We start from the raw sequence: 17,055 nt of genomic DNA, 5'->3' as shown, positions 1-17,055 counted from the left end.
TTAATCATGAATTTACAATGCATTCATTCACAGCATACAGACAATACACACTTACACATGTGCAGTTTTTCAAACACTAGTATGCTGATATAGACATCTACAATACAATAGACACACAAAGTGTGCAATAAGAATACTGACATAATATACAACCACACACACACACTAATGCAAGATGAGGGTCCTAAGTTTTAAATGCAACCTTTTTCACAGTTGTATGCTTCAGAGGCTGAGGGCACCTTTTCTCAAAAAGGGCTTCGGCATTCAGCAGGCGTGCTTTTTTCAAGGCTTAAATGGGTTAATCTGCTTCAAAATGGCTGGCTGTAATGGGCAGGCTCAAGCCTCTCCTAAAAAAAACTTTGAACAGTTGTGACTAGCCACACGAAAGTAGGTTTTGCAACTTTCTTTTTTCAGAGTGTGCATGTTGAGGTCTTGAAGCTACTCAATGCTTCAGAAAACAGTACTGGTTTAGGAAAAAGAGAAAGTGTTGGTTTGAGGGCAATAACCAAAACCACAAACTCAGATGTGTCTCAAAAAGATTTATTTACAATCTTTATACAATGTATTATCTTTTTAGTATTGATGAGAAAACTATAAATCAGAATCTGCATTTTGAGAATTAATTTAAACGGAAAAAAATGTATAATCTTTTCAGATTTTTTCACACAAAAAAACAATGGCAAACACAAACAGTATTTGTACACCTGAGTGTTGAGAAGAAACTTAGAAAAACAGGAACACATGTTTATTTACAGACAACCTCTTTTGACTTAATATTGACCCATAATGTGAACTCTCTTATGATGACAATTTGTTTTGTATGTGTCGTTACAGATGTTATTTCAACTACATAATAGCATACTATTAGTGTTGCATCTACATCCACAACAGTACTCCTGTCCTACTTTATACAACTCTGTTATCCTGAGACTGAAGCATAATCTTGAATCTCTAATCCCAGCTCTTCCTAGTATACGGACCAACTTGAGGTGCATTTTGGTAATTGCAAAGCAGGGCAGCCACTGTGAAAATTTCGTTAAAGCTTGGAGCAAATTTGTTAGACAAAGAACCACTAAACAACTTCCTGTCCCTGACCCTCAGAAGCACGCCTATTGCATTATTCCAAAAACGGATCATTTTCTTCGTGTGATCGCTAGGTTTGCAAAAAGGCATCGTTGGCGGTGGCGGATGGTACACCTTACACTTGACACAGTCAGGGACGACTAACTCTTCGTCAGCCACCATGATGGCCGAGTCTTCGTCCAGAAGATCAGCTAACCCCGACCTCCTGAAAAGCACCTCGTCGCTAACCGAACCTTCGCACAACTCAGACACGAAGGTAACAGGCCCGTGAGGCGCTACGCCAATCAGGGCCTTCATCTTGCGCTCATACTTCTTGTGCGCAAACCTCCAGAACAACGCAGACCTCGAAAATGGGTCTTCTTTTTCGTCAATTTCAAAGAAGAGTCGGACCTCGAGAGTGTCCACGATCACCTGCGCATCGGGAAAATCCTCCTTGTAGTCTTCGGGAAGGCGGGCCCGGACGTGCGCGGCGTCCAACCAGATGGACCCGGAGCCCAGGAGGGTGTAGAGGAACTTGGTCCACAGGGAGATGATGGTGAGGACAGTGGAGGGGGGGATGCTGAAATCGTAGGCCAGCGAGTGTTCCTCCATGCCCGTGGAGAGGAAAATGAGGTACAGTATTAACTCCTCTTCAGGCGGCAAGGTCTGTTTCTGGTGAGGTGAAGAAACGGAGAAGCACACACAAACGCACACACACACACACACACACTTATCTGTATTTTATTTCATTTTTTTTTCATTTGAGAGGCTGTAACCCTTCCATGCAGATGGGTTTGCCGGAGAGCCCACTTCAATATTCAGTTTTTGAAAAAGCTCAACTACATCATACCAAAGTTGCTATGACCAGGCTCGGACTGGCAATCTGTGATACCAGGCAAATGGGGGGTGGGCCGCCGCGGCCCTAACGCAATTTGGACCGGCCCCCTTGCGCTAATACCAGCCCTGACTTTTAGAACAGTCGAAGACGGTAATCCCAGTCCACCTCAAACTCCAAAGTTAGTTCTGAAGTACATAATAGGCTATGGTAATCGGTAAAGGGGCGCAGTATATATACCCCTTCCATGTAACACTCATCTTAGTGACGGTGGGCAGATGGCGTTAAAAAATGTAAAGCAGTGCACGATGGGGTTGGAATCTGAAGGCGCCTGTCTTCCTTCTGATAGGTTCATGGGAACGCGGATGTAATATTGCGCCGGCAGCGTTGCCAAATACGACAAGATTGGGCTAATTTGGATGACCGTCTGTGGTAAAAAAAAAAAAAAAAAGGTTACAATAGCATTTGGGCGGGTTTCTCTGCATATTTATGGCTAGACATCAATAAAATTTATTTCAAATTGTGTGGGATTTAGTGCTATCAGGCCGGTTTTGAGCATTTGTTTTTGGGCTGTAAATGATCAGTCTCATCTGGCAACCCTGTACAACCACTGTGCCTGTGGGTTTATTTATTTTCACATCGTCGCTCACCAGTCCCCAGACAAAGGATAACACATAAAGACGTGTCAAAAAGAGAAGAGGGGGCATTCGTGACAAAACATAAGAGAAAGTGTTGATGGTGCGTCAGTATGTTTTATAATGGCTAAGTGAAACTGTAAGTATAGATCATTTGTTTTCTTCGCCAGTAGTTTTCGTTTTGCTAGTGATCCCTACATCCCTACAAGTTCAGCATGCGAGGATGAGGGCAACACATTGCTGGAAACATCAGTTCAGGCACAAAGCAAAGTGATTTGTATGGACTTTGAGGTTCCGTGACCTGGCCAGCACGAAGGAAGACACACAGGATATGAGGATATTACAGAACTTGAAGTTGTTTATCAAGCTCATCATGCTAGCCTAGCTATTCCTTCAGTGAGGAAGGATTAGCTTACATCTGTAAACTTTCCGGAGCGAACGCAATCATAAAAAACACCCAAACGGGAACACAAAAAGACTCGGACTATCTGTTAACTCTGCTTAACTTTCTCTCACGGAGTTCGTATGGGTTACTGGATTCATGAATCTGCAGTAGGCTTTGCTAAAACAGTGCATCGAGGGGATAAGTAGTCAACGCAGAGATGCCCGATTCTATCTTTTATGAACCAGTGGCATGACATAGCCTATATGCAGCAAAAGCGCCCAATCTGCACACATTGAGTGAAACGGCTGCAACAAGTGGTGGATTGCAATCCATGGACAAGGCAGACGAGAGAGAGGGGCAAACGGTCATGTCGCTCACTTTTACTTTTCACCCACCAAGTGACAGAGACCGAATTGTTGACAAGGTGGCAAAAAGTGTCGGCTGAGATACCGCACCAGGATGCGCATTGCTATCCCCATATGACCCCCTGTAAGGTAAGGTAGCCTACACACACACACGCACTGTGCTTCTATGCAGTTAAATTTGAAATGGCAGTGAAGATGTATTGTGTTCATTCATGCTAGTCTCATATTGCTTGGGTTTTTGGCAAGGACGGATAGGTGGATGAATGCGTGTTTTTTTTGTTTTGTTGGGGGGGGGGGGCGGCGGCTTGTCGCTCGTCGGGGGGCCGGTGTAGAGGGAAAATGCCAGGGCCGAAAATTGTTCCCAGTCCGAGCCTGGCTATGACATTATGACATTACCAAGAGCCTTCAGTAAGAGATTAAAAAGTATGAGTCGCACATGACAAATATCACCTGTGGATCACTGTTCCAGGGTGTCTACAGGTTTTAGCAAGTCAAAATTAAGACATTTTAAGACTTTTCAATACCATTTTCCAAATTAAATTAGGACCAACTCGCAAGATCATAAACAGGTTCAAATGAAGCACAAAAACCAATTGGTTATTTACATTAATGTAGCCGTTTGAAAACACAAAACTATACACCAGGCTTGTACGAAATTCCAAATGGAAAGAATTTCAATTCAAAATAATGCCATAATACGAACACTAGGTGGTGCCATTACCTTGAATTTCTTTGAATTTAATCTACACTACTCATTGAAAGTACATAGAACACCACCACCTAGTGTTCGTATTATGGCATTACTTTGAATTGAAATTCTTTCCATTCGGAGTTTCGTACAAGCCTGCTATACACAATGAAACTTTACACTACATAAAATTCAATAATGCGTTCTAAATTACACTACATGGCTACAACTCCCGATTTCCGTCGTGAAGTTCATCACATGGCTGACATAATTATTCCTCCCTAAATTAAAGGGACACTGTGTGACATTTTTAGTTGTTTATTTCCAGAATTCATGCTGCCCATTCACTAATGTTACCTTTTTCATGAATACTTACCACCACCATCAAATTCTAAGTATTCATTATGACTGAAAAAAATGCACTTTTCATACATGAAAAGGGGGATCTTCTCCATGGTCCGCCATTTTGAATTTCCAAAAATAGCCATTTTCAGCTGCAAAAATGACTGTACTTGGACCATACTAGAAAATATTAATTTATTACTTAGTAAACTTTCATGTAAAGATCAAATTTGGCAATAGGCAGCCCAATTTCAATGAGCAGCATAGTTGCAGTACCTTTTTTGACCATTTCCTGCACAGTGTCCCTTTAAGCTTCACAAATTTAAGNCATTTGGGTTGAAAATATAAGACAAAATAAGACTTTTCAAGGCCTTCTTTGGCGAAAATACTTTTTAAGACTTTTTAAGGACCCTCGGCCACCCTGCTGTTCCCAGTTCTCAGTCCCATGCAAATTTGTGAAGTAATAATTCTGCCGCAAATTACCAACAGTGTCGGGCGAAACCCCCTCTCAACTGCATCTTTCTCAATGTCCCCCAAGGCCTCCCCAACAGTCCCTGGGGGGCTGTAGAGCCCCTGTTGAGCAACACTAAGCTATTGATCCCTTTAGAAGTTACATCATCACTGACTACGTGTTCATTGTTGGCTCAAACACACACACACACACACACACACAAACAGACAGTGCAGACCCTAAAGAGAGAAGACCTGCAGTCCTGAAGCGTGTTCGGTTGTAAAAAATAGAGATCCAAAAAAGTACACTTGTTACGCTATTCCGAGAGGGAATAAGCTCTTCCAGAAGCATATGAGATGTTTGTGGTTACAAGAAATGACACGTACCAACTGGAGTGAGGACACCATCAGGAATGCCCGTGTCTGTGGTGCCCACTTCATATCTATAACTATAACTGCATAAGTTATCGTGACCATCCATTTTCTTATTTCGGGGGGGAAAAAAAACACCTGGCTGCTCCAACAATGCGCGCACCCCGTTTACGTCACATTTACATACAAGTAAAGGGGTCTATACAAACCTTGAAGCGACCAGACGAATCTCCTTCTTGGCTTGGAGGAGGGCCCCTCGACACACGGTCCATTTTGTGGACAGATGGTTCGATCAATTGCCAGAATGCCATGAACTGGCTGTAACTTGCAAATCTGATGGATTGTAAAGAAAAGAAAACTGTAACACTTAACTTAACGTCAGCATCAATATGTATGACATAACAGAGTCATAATGCAGTCATGCATGCGTTATAAATATTATGTCAATGTCAGGCATTTTATGAAGTGATACTGTCCCAGTTTTGAAAATATACTCATTTTAAACCTCCCCTTGAGTTTTACTTTTCTCCTGTACTTTCAACCGTTCTCCGAGTATGGCAATGCACATTTTACCTCCATGCTAGCAGTTAACATTGAGTCCTATGAGACCAGCTGGCGGCTAACTGGTCTCATAGGACTCAATGCTAACTGCTAGCTTGGAGGTAAAAATTGCACTACCGTACCCAGACAAAGGATAACACATAAAGACGTGTCAAAAAGAGAAGAGGGGGCATTCGTGACAAAACATAAGAGAAAGTGTTGATGGTGCGTCAGTATGTTTTATAATGGCTAAGTGAAACTGTAAGTATAGATCATTTGTTTGCTTCGCCAGTAGTTTTCGTTTTGCTAGTGATCCCTACATCCCTACAAGTTCAGCATGCGAGGATGAGGGCAACATAGCTGGAAACGTCAGTTCAGGCACAAAGCAAAGTGATTTGTATGGACTTTGAGGTTCCGTGACCTGGCCAGCACGAAGGAAGACACACAGGATATGAGGATATTACAGAACTTGAAGTTGTTTATCAAGCTCATCATGCTAGCCTAGCTATTCCTTCAGTGAGGAAGGATTAGCTTACATCTGTAAACTTTCCGGAGCGAACGCAATCATTTAAAAAAACACCCAAATGGGAACACAAAAAGACTCGGACTATCTGTTAACTCTGCTTAACTTTTTCTCGCGGAGTTCGTATGGGTTACTGGATTCATGAATCTGCAGTAGGCTTTGCTAAAACAAAAAATTGCACTGCCGTACCCAGAGAACGGTTGAAAGTATAGGACAGCGGTAAAACCCTATTATTTAACTCAAGGGGAGGTGTACTTTATTTAAAAAAAATGGGACAGTATCACTTTAAGCATTAAGTGAAATGGTAAAGACAGCCCTAACAATGGTCAACTTTTCATGACCATAAAAACGTTTATGACCTTATCATGTTAATGACTCATCCATAACGGTTATGTCATACATTTGACGCCGGCGTCAAGTAAAGAGTAACCTAGAAAACAAATCTTACCAATTACCTACGGTAAATCAAGTCATCAAGTGGAACGTTAAGTGTTTCCCAACCTTTTTTGTGCCAAGGCACACTTTTTCCCTTGAAAAAATCTCGCGGCACACCACCAACCAAAAATGATGAAATAATGAAAACAAATTATTCTCTGATAAGAATGACTATATTGTTAATATAGGCGGCTACAAAGTGTCTTGAATAGCAATCAAATAAACACAAAACTGTATTTTTTTAGTCATATTTTATATTTCCTCTTTCAAATAATAAGTGCACTTAATGTTCACTTCTTAAAGAAGCTGTAAACTTCAAAGTAGGCCTACAATGTACAAATTGTTATTCTGTCCAAAAGCATTCTATTAGCAGGAATACAGAAAATAATTATTATTCTGACAGTAGCAACATTTCACTGAAGATGCATGTACAAATGTCAATCTCTGTATATTTTACTCACTTAATCTTAATGTGAAACATCTTTTTTAGGGCGGGCCTTAGCCAAAGGTGAAAGACGCATAGGGTCTTTCACCTTTGGCTAAGGCCCGCCCTAAAAAGCTGTTTGACCACAGTCACAGCGCTGCTAAGGGACGAGGTCGGTCAGAAGAAGTCGGACAGTTTGAAAGCGCTCCTTGAACTCAAAGCGGAAATCTCATGTTTTCAAATGCAATATATTATGGTCATATTATTATTAAAAACTGATTGGAAATTGTGCCTGGGGTGTTTGTGACAAAGGTGCAAGTTTCCCCGAGAGGTAACGGGAGGTAATCGCTTTTCCCTAACACCGGGCTAATTATGCTTACCAGCAGTTGGATAGTCTGGCTTGGGTCTCGGCATCCTCACACTCGACTAGAAAGCACGCGGACCAATAAACTACGTTGTGTGCTCAATCATGCCACCACCTCACTCGTTTAACTTTCCAGTAAGGTTGTAAGCAAAACACACATCTGTTTCAGGGTAGGATTCTGGTTTTCTGACCTAATTAATGAAGAAACAGCACTAGCAAAGCTATCAGTCACGTCAGGAGGATTGTTTTGACTAGCAGCTGATGGACGTTTTTTGTTAGGGCTACTGAAGTGATACATCAATGCAATTCGCTACCTGCTGCCACCTAGTGATAAGGAATTATTTCATGCTTAGGACGCCAGTCAACAGCAGACACTAGGCTACTAGAAAATGACAGGCATTATTTGCTGATAATAACGATGAATTCACACACAAAAAAATCCCCAAGAATTTTCCACGGCACACCTGACAATCTCTCACGGCACACTAGTGTGCCGCGGCACAGTGGTTGGGAAACACTGCGTTAAACAATGTATTGTGGTTTTATGTTTGATTGGCTCTGTGCTTTGTAACAGGGTTCCTGCACATTTTTTACCTTTACGACCTCTGATGATACAAAAATAAGACCGCCACACAGGGGTCTGTACTGTATAGCCGGTATATACAGTTCATACTCGTGTAATGCCTAGTATGCTGCCCTACAAAGGCAGAGTGCAGTAACGCTGATATTGAAACAAAGAAAAATGCCCTGGTATTAGGTTGGACATTGTAGTTAATAGGGCTGAAACGCCACAGAAAAATGTATGGTTCGGTATGTACCTCGGTTCAGACCCCACATTTTCGGTACGGTGCAGGGTTAACATTATTTTTATTACATTTATCATTTTTACTATTACTATACACTATTATTAATGAACCATTAATCGATTAATCAACATAATGATGAACCCATATTCTGTCGTCCACTTCCACTCAATTCATATAATAGTATATAAATTGAGTTATTAACAGCAAGACAAATATGAAAATTGAGCGTGCGTTTCTATCCACCACTACAACCAGAGGGCACAGTGCCAGTCAGTGCGGGTATTAGTCAATGTTGTCAATACGGTCTGAAACGAAAAGACTAATTTTGTCAAAACCCCATGAGTAACAACTCAGCATAATTGATAATAATAATAAATAATACAAATAAATACTCACAAATGCTGTATGATGAACATAGCCTACTGTGTTGCTAAAGGTGCACTGTGTAAGATGGTGGCCACTGCCAGAGTTGGTATTGCAGCTATGCTGTTTATTGAAACTGTGCTGTCTACTGCCAAATGTGATCTTTTCATTAATATTTACAAATAATGAACTAATTTTAAAATAGTATGACCAAAGTACAGTAAGTTTGCAGCTAAAAATGTCAATTTCTGGAAATTCAAAACAATGGAGAACATCCCACTTTTCGTGTATGAAATGTGTATTTTTCCCAGTGAAAATGAAAACTTAGAATATGATGGAATTTGTAAGTATTTGTGAAAATGGTAACATTTGTGAATGGGCAGCATGGATTTAGTAAATAAAGTACTAAAATATTACACAGTGCACCTAATAATAAACCTAAAAGTAATACAAATAAATTGCAAAGCTGTATTTAACAAGATATACCGTAATTGAAGGCAAAGCTAGCTGCAAAACTAGCTCTACCTTTGACAAATCAAACAGTGTTTGTTGACTATTCATCACAGAAACTTTATCTACAGTAAAACCGTTTTTAACGGCAGCTGGAATCTGAAACGTAAAAGGAGACAGTCTGATCTCCCTGTTGAGGATTGCTCAATTCACCTTGTTCACCTTGTGAGGCCGCGAGGGTACTGGCACACCTGTGGCAGTGCTTAATTCACCTTACGCACCCTGTGGCAGGCCGTGAAATAGCAACGAGCGAACAAAGAAATAAAGAAACACACACACGAAGTCGGGCGAGCACATAACCACCTTGGCGAAGATAATTACTGCACTTTGACTTTGTAGGGCAGTATGGGTGGCTTGGTAAGTGAAGTGGAATGTACAAGATACAAGATACAAGATATTTTATTGTCATGTGTATATATATGAAACATATATATACAATGAAAAGCTTCCCTGCTCTGGTAGTCCCAAAAAAGGTAAAAAAAAGAATGTTAAAAAGGCAAAAAAGTAGGAAAAAAATATATATTTAAAAAGTTGAAAAAGTTGAAAGCTGCAAAAAAAAAAAAAAAAATGGCAGGTTGGAGAAAGGGGAGATGTGATGAGTGAATTCCTTCCTATGTCTGTGTTTTTGAATTCAACAGTCTGATACACTTCCCACTGGGGAAGAAGCTGTCCCTGAGTGGGCTGGTGTGAGCACGTAAGCACCTGTATCTCCGGGCAGATGGTAGAAGGGTGAAGTGTGTGTAGCTGTGTGCAATTCTATGCAATATCAATGGGTGGTGTGGTCATATCTCACCCTGTATACCCCTCAAGGTCGTCAGCAGGGAGTCTGGCCAGTTTTTTAAGCGTCCATTCGTCACTCAACCCAAACAACCCATATCCACCACGGCCTGCATCCAAGGTAGGGCATTCAAACAAGAGAGAGGGACAGAAAAAAAAATAATCAAGCAGTGCAGCGAGCAAACTCCAACTTGAGTTAGTAAGTCATTTGTATTCATAGAGTACATTTGAAAACGTTGCAAAACTGATTAAAGTACTAAACCGTGGCTGGCATGAGGAAAAATAAAAATGAAATAAATAAATAAAGGCAATATGGCATATTAGTAGCAAAAAGGAGTAGTTCGGTCTTGCTAAACATATATAGCACATCGGCCAGGAGAAGAATGAAAACATCATTGAGGGCGGGTTCAGGATAAGCAAATAGCCCTGTGGCGTCACAGTTAATCTATTGATACCTACCTGCAGCATTCAGGCTCATGAGATTTGAGATTTTTTATTAAAAACAGGCATTTAGCAGGCGGTTTCTTTGCAGTAGCTTTAGGTTAAAATGGTTAGGCACATAGTACTGTGACCTCACAGCACGTTCAAGCAAGTGCAACCAAAACAACTTCCTGATGTCCTCCACTAGGCGCTGGGTACTGAATGAAAAGGAAATATACAGTAACTTTTTTTTAATTATTATTTCTCTTTTATTTTACTAGGGTAAAAACACATTGAGGAAGTTGCCTCTTTTTCAAGTGGGCCCTAGCCAAAAGAGCAGCAAAAAAAACGCAAAACGCACTCCACTCACAGTACAGACAGAAACAGAGAAGTCACAAAGACATGATATCCACAGACAGCAGAGCATAAAGATTGAGACATAAGAACATGTAGGACATAACCATAGAAATATGCAGGACATAACAAAAACATGCATGAAAGACAAACAGAGCTCATCAATCAATAAAATACACAACAAGGACATAACAAGAAGCATAGACCAAAGCAGACACTTACAAGATGCACATAAGACATGCTACGCTGAATTTGTTCAATGTTTTTTTCCTTCAACCACAAAACCTCAAAAACACTCACACTGATACTGCAAGGTGTCCACAATACGTAACTTAAAATCAGGCCATCAGGACCAACTGATTTTCTACTGTTTATGTTTTTTAGAGCTGACACTGACTCCCTGCAGATTAGTGTAATAGAAAATGTAGGCCTATGAAGCAATCCAATTATCTGACAAGGCAATCCATTATCTAACAGGTAACATGTTTACCTGAGTATCGGTAGACTGATTCATCTTCATTATGGCAGACGGTGTCCGTGGCATCAGGGTTTGGAAGATTTCGTACGGATTGGGGTGAGAAAATGTTTTAATACTTTAATTGTTGATTACAGATTTGGCTGTTTTCAACTTAAAAGGTGCACTGTGTAAGGTGGTGGTCAGAGTAGGTGTGGCTCATTGAAACTGTGCAGTCTACTGCCAAATTAGATTTTTTTTCATGACTATTTCCAAAATAATAAACTAATATTTACAAGTATGACCAAAGTATGGTAAGTTTTGTAGAAAAAAATGTCTGGAAATTCAAAATGGAGAATGTAGTGAAGTTCATGTATGAAAAGTACAATTTTCTTTGTCATAATGAATACTTAGAAATTGATGGTGGTGGTATTTATTCATGAAAAAGGTAACATTTATGAATGGGCGGTATGAATTCTGAAAATAAACAACTAAAAATATTACACAATGCACCTTTAAGGCACTTTTCATTATTAAAATCTACGTCAAATGTTCGGAATTGTGTACACTTTGCTGATTACAGATTTGGCCCTTTTCAACTTAAGGCGTTCTGATCATTCATACTACAACAGCAAAGCTTGCAGACTGCAGACCTTTAATTACCAAGCAGCTTGTCTGACTCAGTGAGCGGAATTATGTACATGCATGAAGTATTCTCATGTCAAGTGGAATATACTCATGGGGGCGCGCTACCTTGGGTCTCAAACAACTGTGTAGCACAGGTGCTCTTCAAGGGAGCAGTTCAGCTTAAAGGGACAGTTTGGTCAATGTCAACATGCAGTTGTATTGCTCACCCTACCCTTGACTTGTCAGTACCTGGTGATGCCACATTTTTCGGCTCAGCCCTTTCCGAGATATGAGCAATTCTAATGGGGGCAGCGTTTGTTTACATTTTTAAAAAATGAAACATAGGCCAACTCCAAATATTTTCCCAAAAGGTACTGCTGTTTGCTAGTTGTCTGCTGATGTTTTATAACCTTTTCGATGTTTTTGGGAATAAATAAAAATGTTTTTTTGAAATGTAAACAAAGAGCTGCCCCCATTACAATGACCAGGATCTCGGAAACGGCTGAAGAAGAAAAAAAAAAATCTCAGGCACTGACAAGTCCAGGGTAGTGTGAGCATTACAACTGCATGTTGAAATTGACCAAACTGTCCCTTTAAAGCTACGTTCACACACGTCACTGCTAATTACTAGCTTCTTGCTCGCTCGCCTACTCGCCACTCTCTCATGGAACGTTCGCTAAACGTTCCCGTGGCTTGAACTGCCAATGCACAGGCGAGAAGTACCGAACTGTGCATTCCAATTGGTTACTCACTTATTTGCCGCGCTCAAAGTTAAAATATTTTCAACTCGGGATCCGGCCACATTGCATTGCTTGTACACTACTTGCCTCCTCGTCCTCGGCCCTTCTATAAAGTCCCCTTTTTATTTTTGTCACATACGGATGTGTTGACACACACACATACACACATAGTATATTCAAGGTGTGAATATTCTCAGTATTCCGTTTAAAAAAAGTTCAGGAATATTCTGTTCACATTAGGGAAGCAAATTATCGATTAATTCATTAATCTTTAGTTGATTGCCTTATCGATCGACTTACGATTAATTGATAAGCTGCGTTTTCCCCCCGAAATCTCAATGTTTCTCGAAAAAAACCAAAACCTACTAAATCTAAAAATTAAGATTAAAAAGCGATATAAAATACCATATTTAAATTAATGCTACTTTAAAGGGGTATGCCACTATTTTGGGGCATAATACAGTTAAAATCATTGCCCGGGGTTTATAAATGTGGTAAAGTGTCTTATTTTTCATGTGAGGCATTGTCTTGCTTTAAGACAAGTTAAAAGAGGGAGTATGTAGCTAAGCTAGTGAAAGTCAATGGATCACTGTAGCATGTGTGATCCATAGGCTCTCACTAGCTTGGATACTTACACCCTCCCTAAAACAAGACAACACCTAAAAATAAGACACTTTACCACCTTTATAAACCCAGGGCAACGATTTTCACCGCATTCAGCCCCAAAATAGTGGCACATCCCTTTAATCCAAAGTTGATGTAAATATTCACACACACTGTTCACATGCCCATTTAACCTGGGTCTCTTGACAGTTGATTTTGCCATGTTTTTTAATCGATTAACACATGAATGGATTAAAGTCGATTAATCGATTAATTGTTTCCATCCCTAGTTTACATGTGAGGAAAACAACATTCTGCATATATTCCAGGACACGCTGCCGGCCGTAAATCGTGTGCAAACCAAATGCCGACACCATTCCGTTTAAAATCAGAATATTCCTTGCATGTAACTGCACTGATTGAGACTTGCAATAAAAAGATCACAAAGCAATCCATTATGATACAAGTAACATATTTACCCGAGTAGAGTGTGTCATCTTCAACATTTCAGGAAGTGTCCAGGGCAGGGTTTGGAAAATGGAGAGCAGTTTGGGAGAGAGCATTTAAAAAAAAAAAAAAACTTTACATCCAACAATATACTTTGCAGATTACAGATTTGGCCATTTTCAACTCAAGACTTTGTGATAATTCATTAACTACCACAGAAAAACTTGCCGCCTACACACCTTTAATTACCTTACAGTTTGCCAGAGTCAATGACCATGCACGCATACGTGCTTTGAGTTAGGGCTGCACGATATCAGTTTTTAAAAAAGCGATGCTCGATAACAGGATGGAATACCTAGATAACCATAGTTAAACAATATTTTGAAATACAGCATTTCCTTCTCACAAATTAAAGCATCATTTTTTTGTTATTCTAAGCTAAGTCCAGATTAATAATAGTGGGCCTATAACAACAATGCTTTTTTTTGGTCAGTTGTCTATGCTGCCTAAAGACACGCTAACTCACAAGAATACATTCCCCAACCCCCTTAATAACCAAAAACAGAGTGCATGTTTCCAATTCGACCATAACATCTCCTCTAGGACTAGGTTAAAAAAAAAAAAAGAAATCGATTTTGAATCGATTTCATTTAAAATTCACAATAATCGATTCACAGGGCACAAGATCGATTTTTTGGTTCTTTTTCTTTTCATTCTTTTTGTTTAACTTAAGTCTATGGAAAATCCCCAGCAGGTATTAGTCAATTAGGCCTAGGCCTAGTAATTAAAAATGACCTGTTAGCACTGTCAAGCCACAACTCTTTGAATTTTTATGTAAAAATAGGCTACAGCATCTTTTGGGGGAACTTCTGGCACCAAGAGGAGAACAGATTGAGTCGATTCGGATTAAATCGAATTGAATCGTGATTCATCAATTTAAAGCCCTACGAATCGAAATCGAATTGATCCAGGAACATGGCCGTGATACCCAGCTCTTATCTCCACGCATGCTGTTTTGTGCAAGTGTGGAGCTGTGCCCTGTGCACCTCTCTGCACGTTGGACGTACAGTAGTTGAACCAGGAGAGTGTTTACTAGCCTTGGTATGCTTTGTGTCTTTGTATGGGTATGGTTGTGTCTTAGTCTTTAGTCATACTGAATGAGAAAAATTTATATAATTTTTCCCATAATCAAGCCGGCCAAGTGGGTCTGTGTGTTTCATTGAGACTTGCAATAAAGATGACAAGGCAATCCATTATGCAACAAGTAACATATTTACCTGAGTACATCGAGTCGTCTTCATCATAGTAGCTGTCTGGGGCGACAAAGTTTGGAAAATGGGAGTGCAGGTTGGGGGAGAGATTTTTTTTTATTTATTACTCGCATATAACTGCACTCATGGTGAATTGCAATAAAGATGACAAAGTAATCCAATATGTAACGAGTAACATATTTACCTGAGTCGTCCATATCATAGTAGCTGTCTGTGGGGGCAGAGTTTGGAAGATGGAGTTCAGGTTAGGGGACTAAAATTGAGATTGCGATTGACCAAAAAACTTATAATGATTAATTTATTGTGTGTGTGTGTGTGTGGGGGGGGGGGTTGGGTCCTGACCAGTCATAACATTACCTGAAGAAGTCATGAAATCATCATCAACATCATCATCATAATCATCGTTGCTGGTGCGGTTTCCGAATGGCAATATGAACTCCATTCGTTTCATTGGGCCTAGTGGTGCCTCGTCCTCACTAGGAGCATCATCCACTTCAGAGTCTTCGGCTGTCACCAGCGCTTCGCCAAGCTGCACGGGCGGTTCAATTTCCACCATCTCAATGGAGGGTTTGTCTGTAAAGGAGATATATGTACAGTGCACAGCAATTATCAGTACAACCCTGTTGAAAAGTAACATTTTGAACAATATTTTATTAAAAAGTTATTCCCAAAATGACCATTGAGTAGGCTAAATGTTCTGTAATGCATCTTTTCAGTTTACGTCAGAAAAGTAAGGTCAGTAGTATAAATTATATGACATAATTGTCCATGTGTGTGTGAAGCTGGTGCAAATGTGAGTACACCCCTATGTTAAACTGTCCAGCAGTTGATACAAATCTGAATATGGTATATAAAGCGATTTGTTTCCCCCGACACTGATAGCGGACCGCTCTGTCCAAAGTTACATGTAGGGTTCTCAGCAGACAGTCAAAGTGGTTGCGAGAATCATCGTTGACTTACTAATGACTCAAATAAGCATCGTCTGACTCTGGACAGTGATGAACTCTTAATCCTACATACAGCCCCTTTAAAAGGCAGGTCACCTTTGTGCATTTCATCCTTGGATTACATTGAACATTTTGAGTCTGCACCTGGCCAAAATAGACGTGTGAGATTTGAATGAAATCCTACGGAGAGTATCATAAGTCGCTTCAGTAGTCACAGTACATGTCGACAACCATGTTTCTTTTGGTGAAATTCAGCTTCCTACGGTAGGGACACATAGGAGCGAAGCAAGCGAAGCGAAGAGAGGCTAAATCCAACAGTCATCAGGTCGTCGCGGCGAATCAAATGGAATGGAACAGTTATGTTGTTGATTTGATTGGGCCGTGGCAGGCGAATTCGCTCCTCATTTGCATAGCATTAAACTTTCTTTAATAATTTCGCTTCGCTTCGCTCCTGTTCGCTTGCTGACGCTCGTCATCGCTTGCCTTCGCCTCTCTCATAGGAATGAATGGCAAAGTTCGCAAATTCGCGTGTATGTGTCCCTACCGCTAGTGTTGATGGCATCCACACAGCCCCAAACCGTGCCACTCGCACTACCATGCTTGACTTTCAGTATGAGCACTTTTCTTCGTACAAATCGCTTTTTACCACCACACATGCTTGACACCATCTAAAGCAAATTTGTTTATCTTGGTGTCATTAGATCACAGGACAAGGTTCCAGGAAGCCATATCCTTAGTTTATTTGACTCTAATGAGACCATGATAAACAATTTTGCATTAAATGGTGTCAAGCATGTGTGGTGGTAAAAAGCGATTTGCAAAACGAAAAGTACTCGTGCTGAAAGTCAAGCATGGTAGCGCGAGTGGCACAGCTTGGCGCTGTGTGGATGCCGTCAACAGTAGAAAGCTTAGGCTAGGACATGTATTAAATGTACCCATTTGTTCTTCCATTGGTGCCTGACTGGGTGCAGAGCAGCTGGAATGATCGTGCGCAGTTGGCTTCTCTGTTGTCTTTCTTTAATTTTGCACTTCCCTCGTATTGATCAGAATCAATGTGGTCCTACAGAAAAACAGACAGACAGACAGACAGTAACATGGATTAGAGCAAGGGTTCCAAAACGTTACTATGATGCGGCCCCCTATATACCAGCAGTTTCCAGTGAGGGCCCCCTTGTCATGGGCCAGGTCACACATTTTTTTCTGTGAACCCTGTTCCATAACTCAATGGAGTTGATTCATTTCAAAACCCATCCAACGACAACAATCAAAAAATGATAACAGTAGCACTAGATCCTCCGTCAAAGATGTAATAGTTT

General features: G+C 40.5%; 1 protein-coding gene across 4 annotated transcripts in view; it reads right to left on the bottom strand.

The window, feature by feature from the left end:
• Nucleotides 1-524: 524 nt before the first annotated feature.
• The window catches only part of LOC134450457 (uncharacterized), a 45,658-nt gene continuing 29,127 nt past the window's right edge, over nucleotides 525-17,055 (bottom strand). For 2 of the 4 annotated variants that reach the window (XM_063200303.1, XM_063200309.1), the window contains exons 2-10: nucleotides 16,675-16,799; nucleotides 15,150-15,365; nucleotides 14,977-15,003; nucleotides 14,799-14,834; nucleotides 13,554-13,571; nucleotides 11,141-11,164; nucleotides 9,893-9,986; nucleotides 5,344-5,467; nucleotides 525-1,734 (exon numbers count right to left, since the gene is read on the bottom strand). In XM_063200303.1, coding sequence (XP_063056373.1) covers nucleotides 952-1,734; nucleotides 5,344-5,467; nucleotides 9,893-9,986; nucleotides 11,141-11,164; nucleotides 13,554-13,571; nucleotides 14,799-14,834; nucleotides 14,977-15,003; nucleotides 15,150-15,365; nucleotides 16,675-16,690 — 1,338 coding nt within the window. In that variant the 5' untranslated portion in view covers nucleotides 16,691-16,799 and the 3' untranslated portion in view covers nucleotides 525-951. The remainder of the gene's footprint in view (nucleotides 1,735-5,343; nucleotides 5,468-9,892; nucleotides 9,987-11,140; nucleotides 11,165-13,553; nucleotides 13,572-14,798; nucleotides 14,835-14,976; nucleotides 15,004-15,149; nucleotides 15,366-16,674; nucleotides 16,800-17,055) is intronic. The other 2 variants (XM_063200316.1, XM_063200324.1) reach the window with 2 other exon arrangements.

Source organism: Engraulis encrasicolus, chromosome 1, assembly GCF_034702125.1.
Source record: "Engraulis encrasicolus isolate BLACKSEA-1 chromosome 1, IST_EnEncr_1.0, whole genome shotgun sequence".
Lineage (NCBI taxonomy): Eukaryota > Metazoa > Chordata > Actinopteri > Clupeiformes > Engraulidae > Engraulis > Engraulis encrasicolus.
This window is presented reverse-complemented; position numbering and strand designations above follow the sequence as displayed.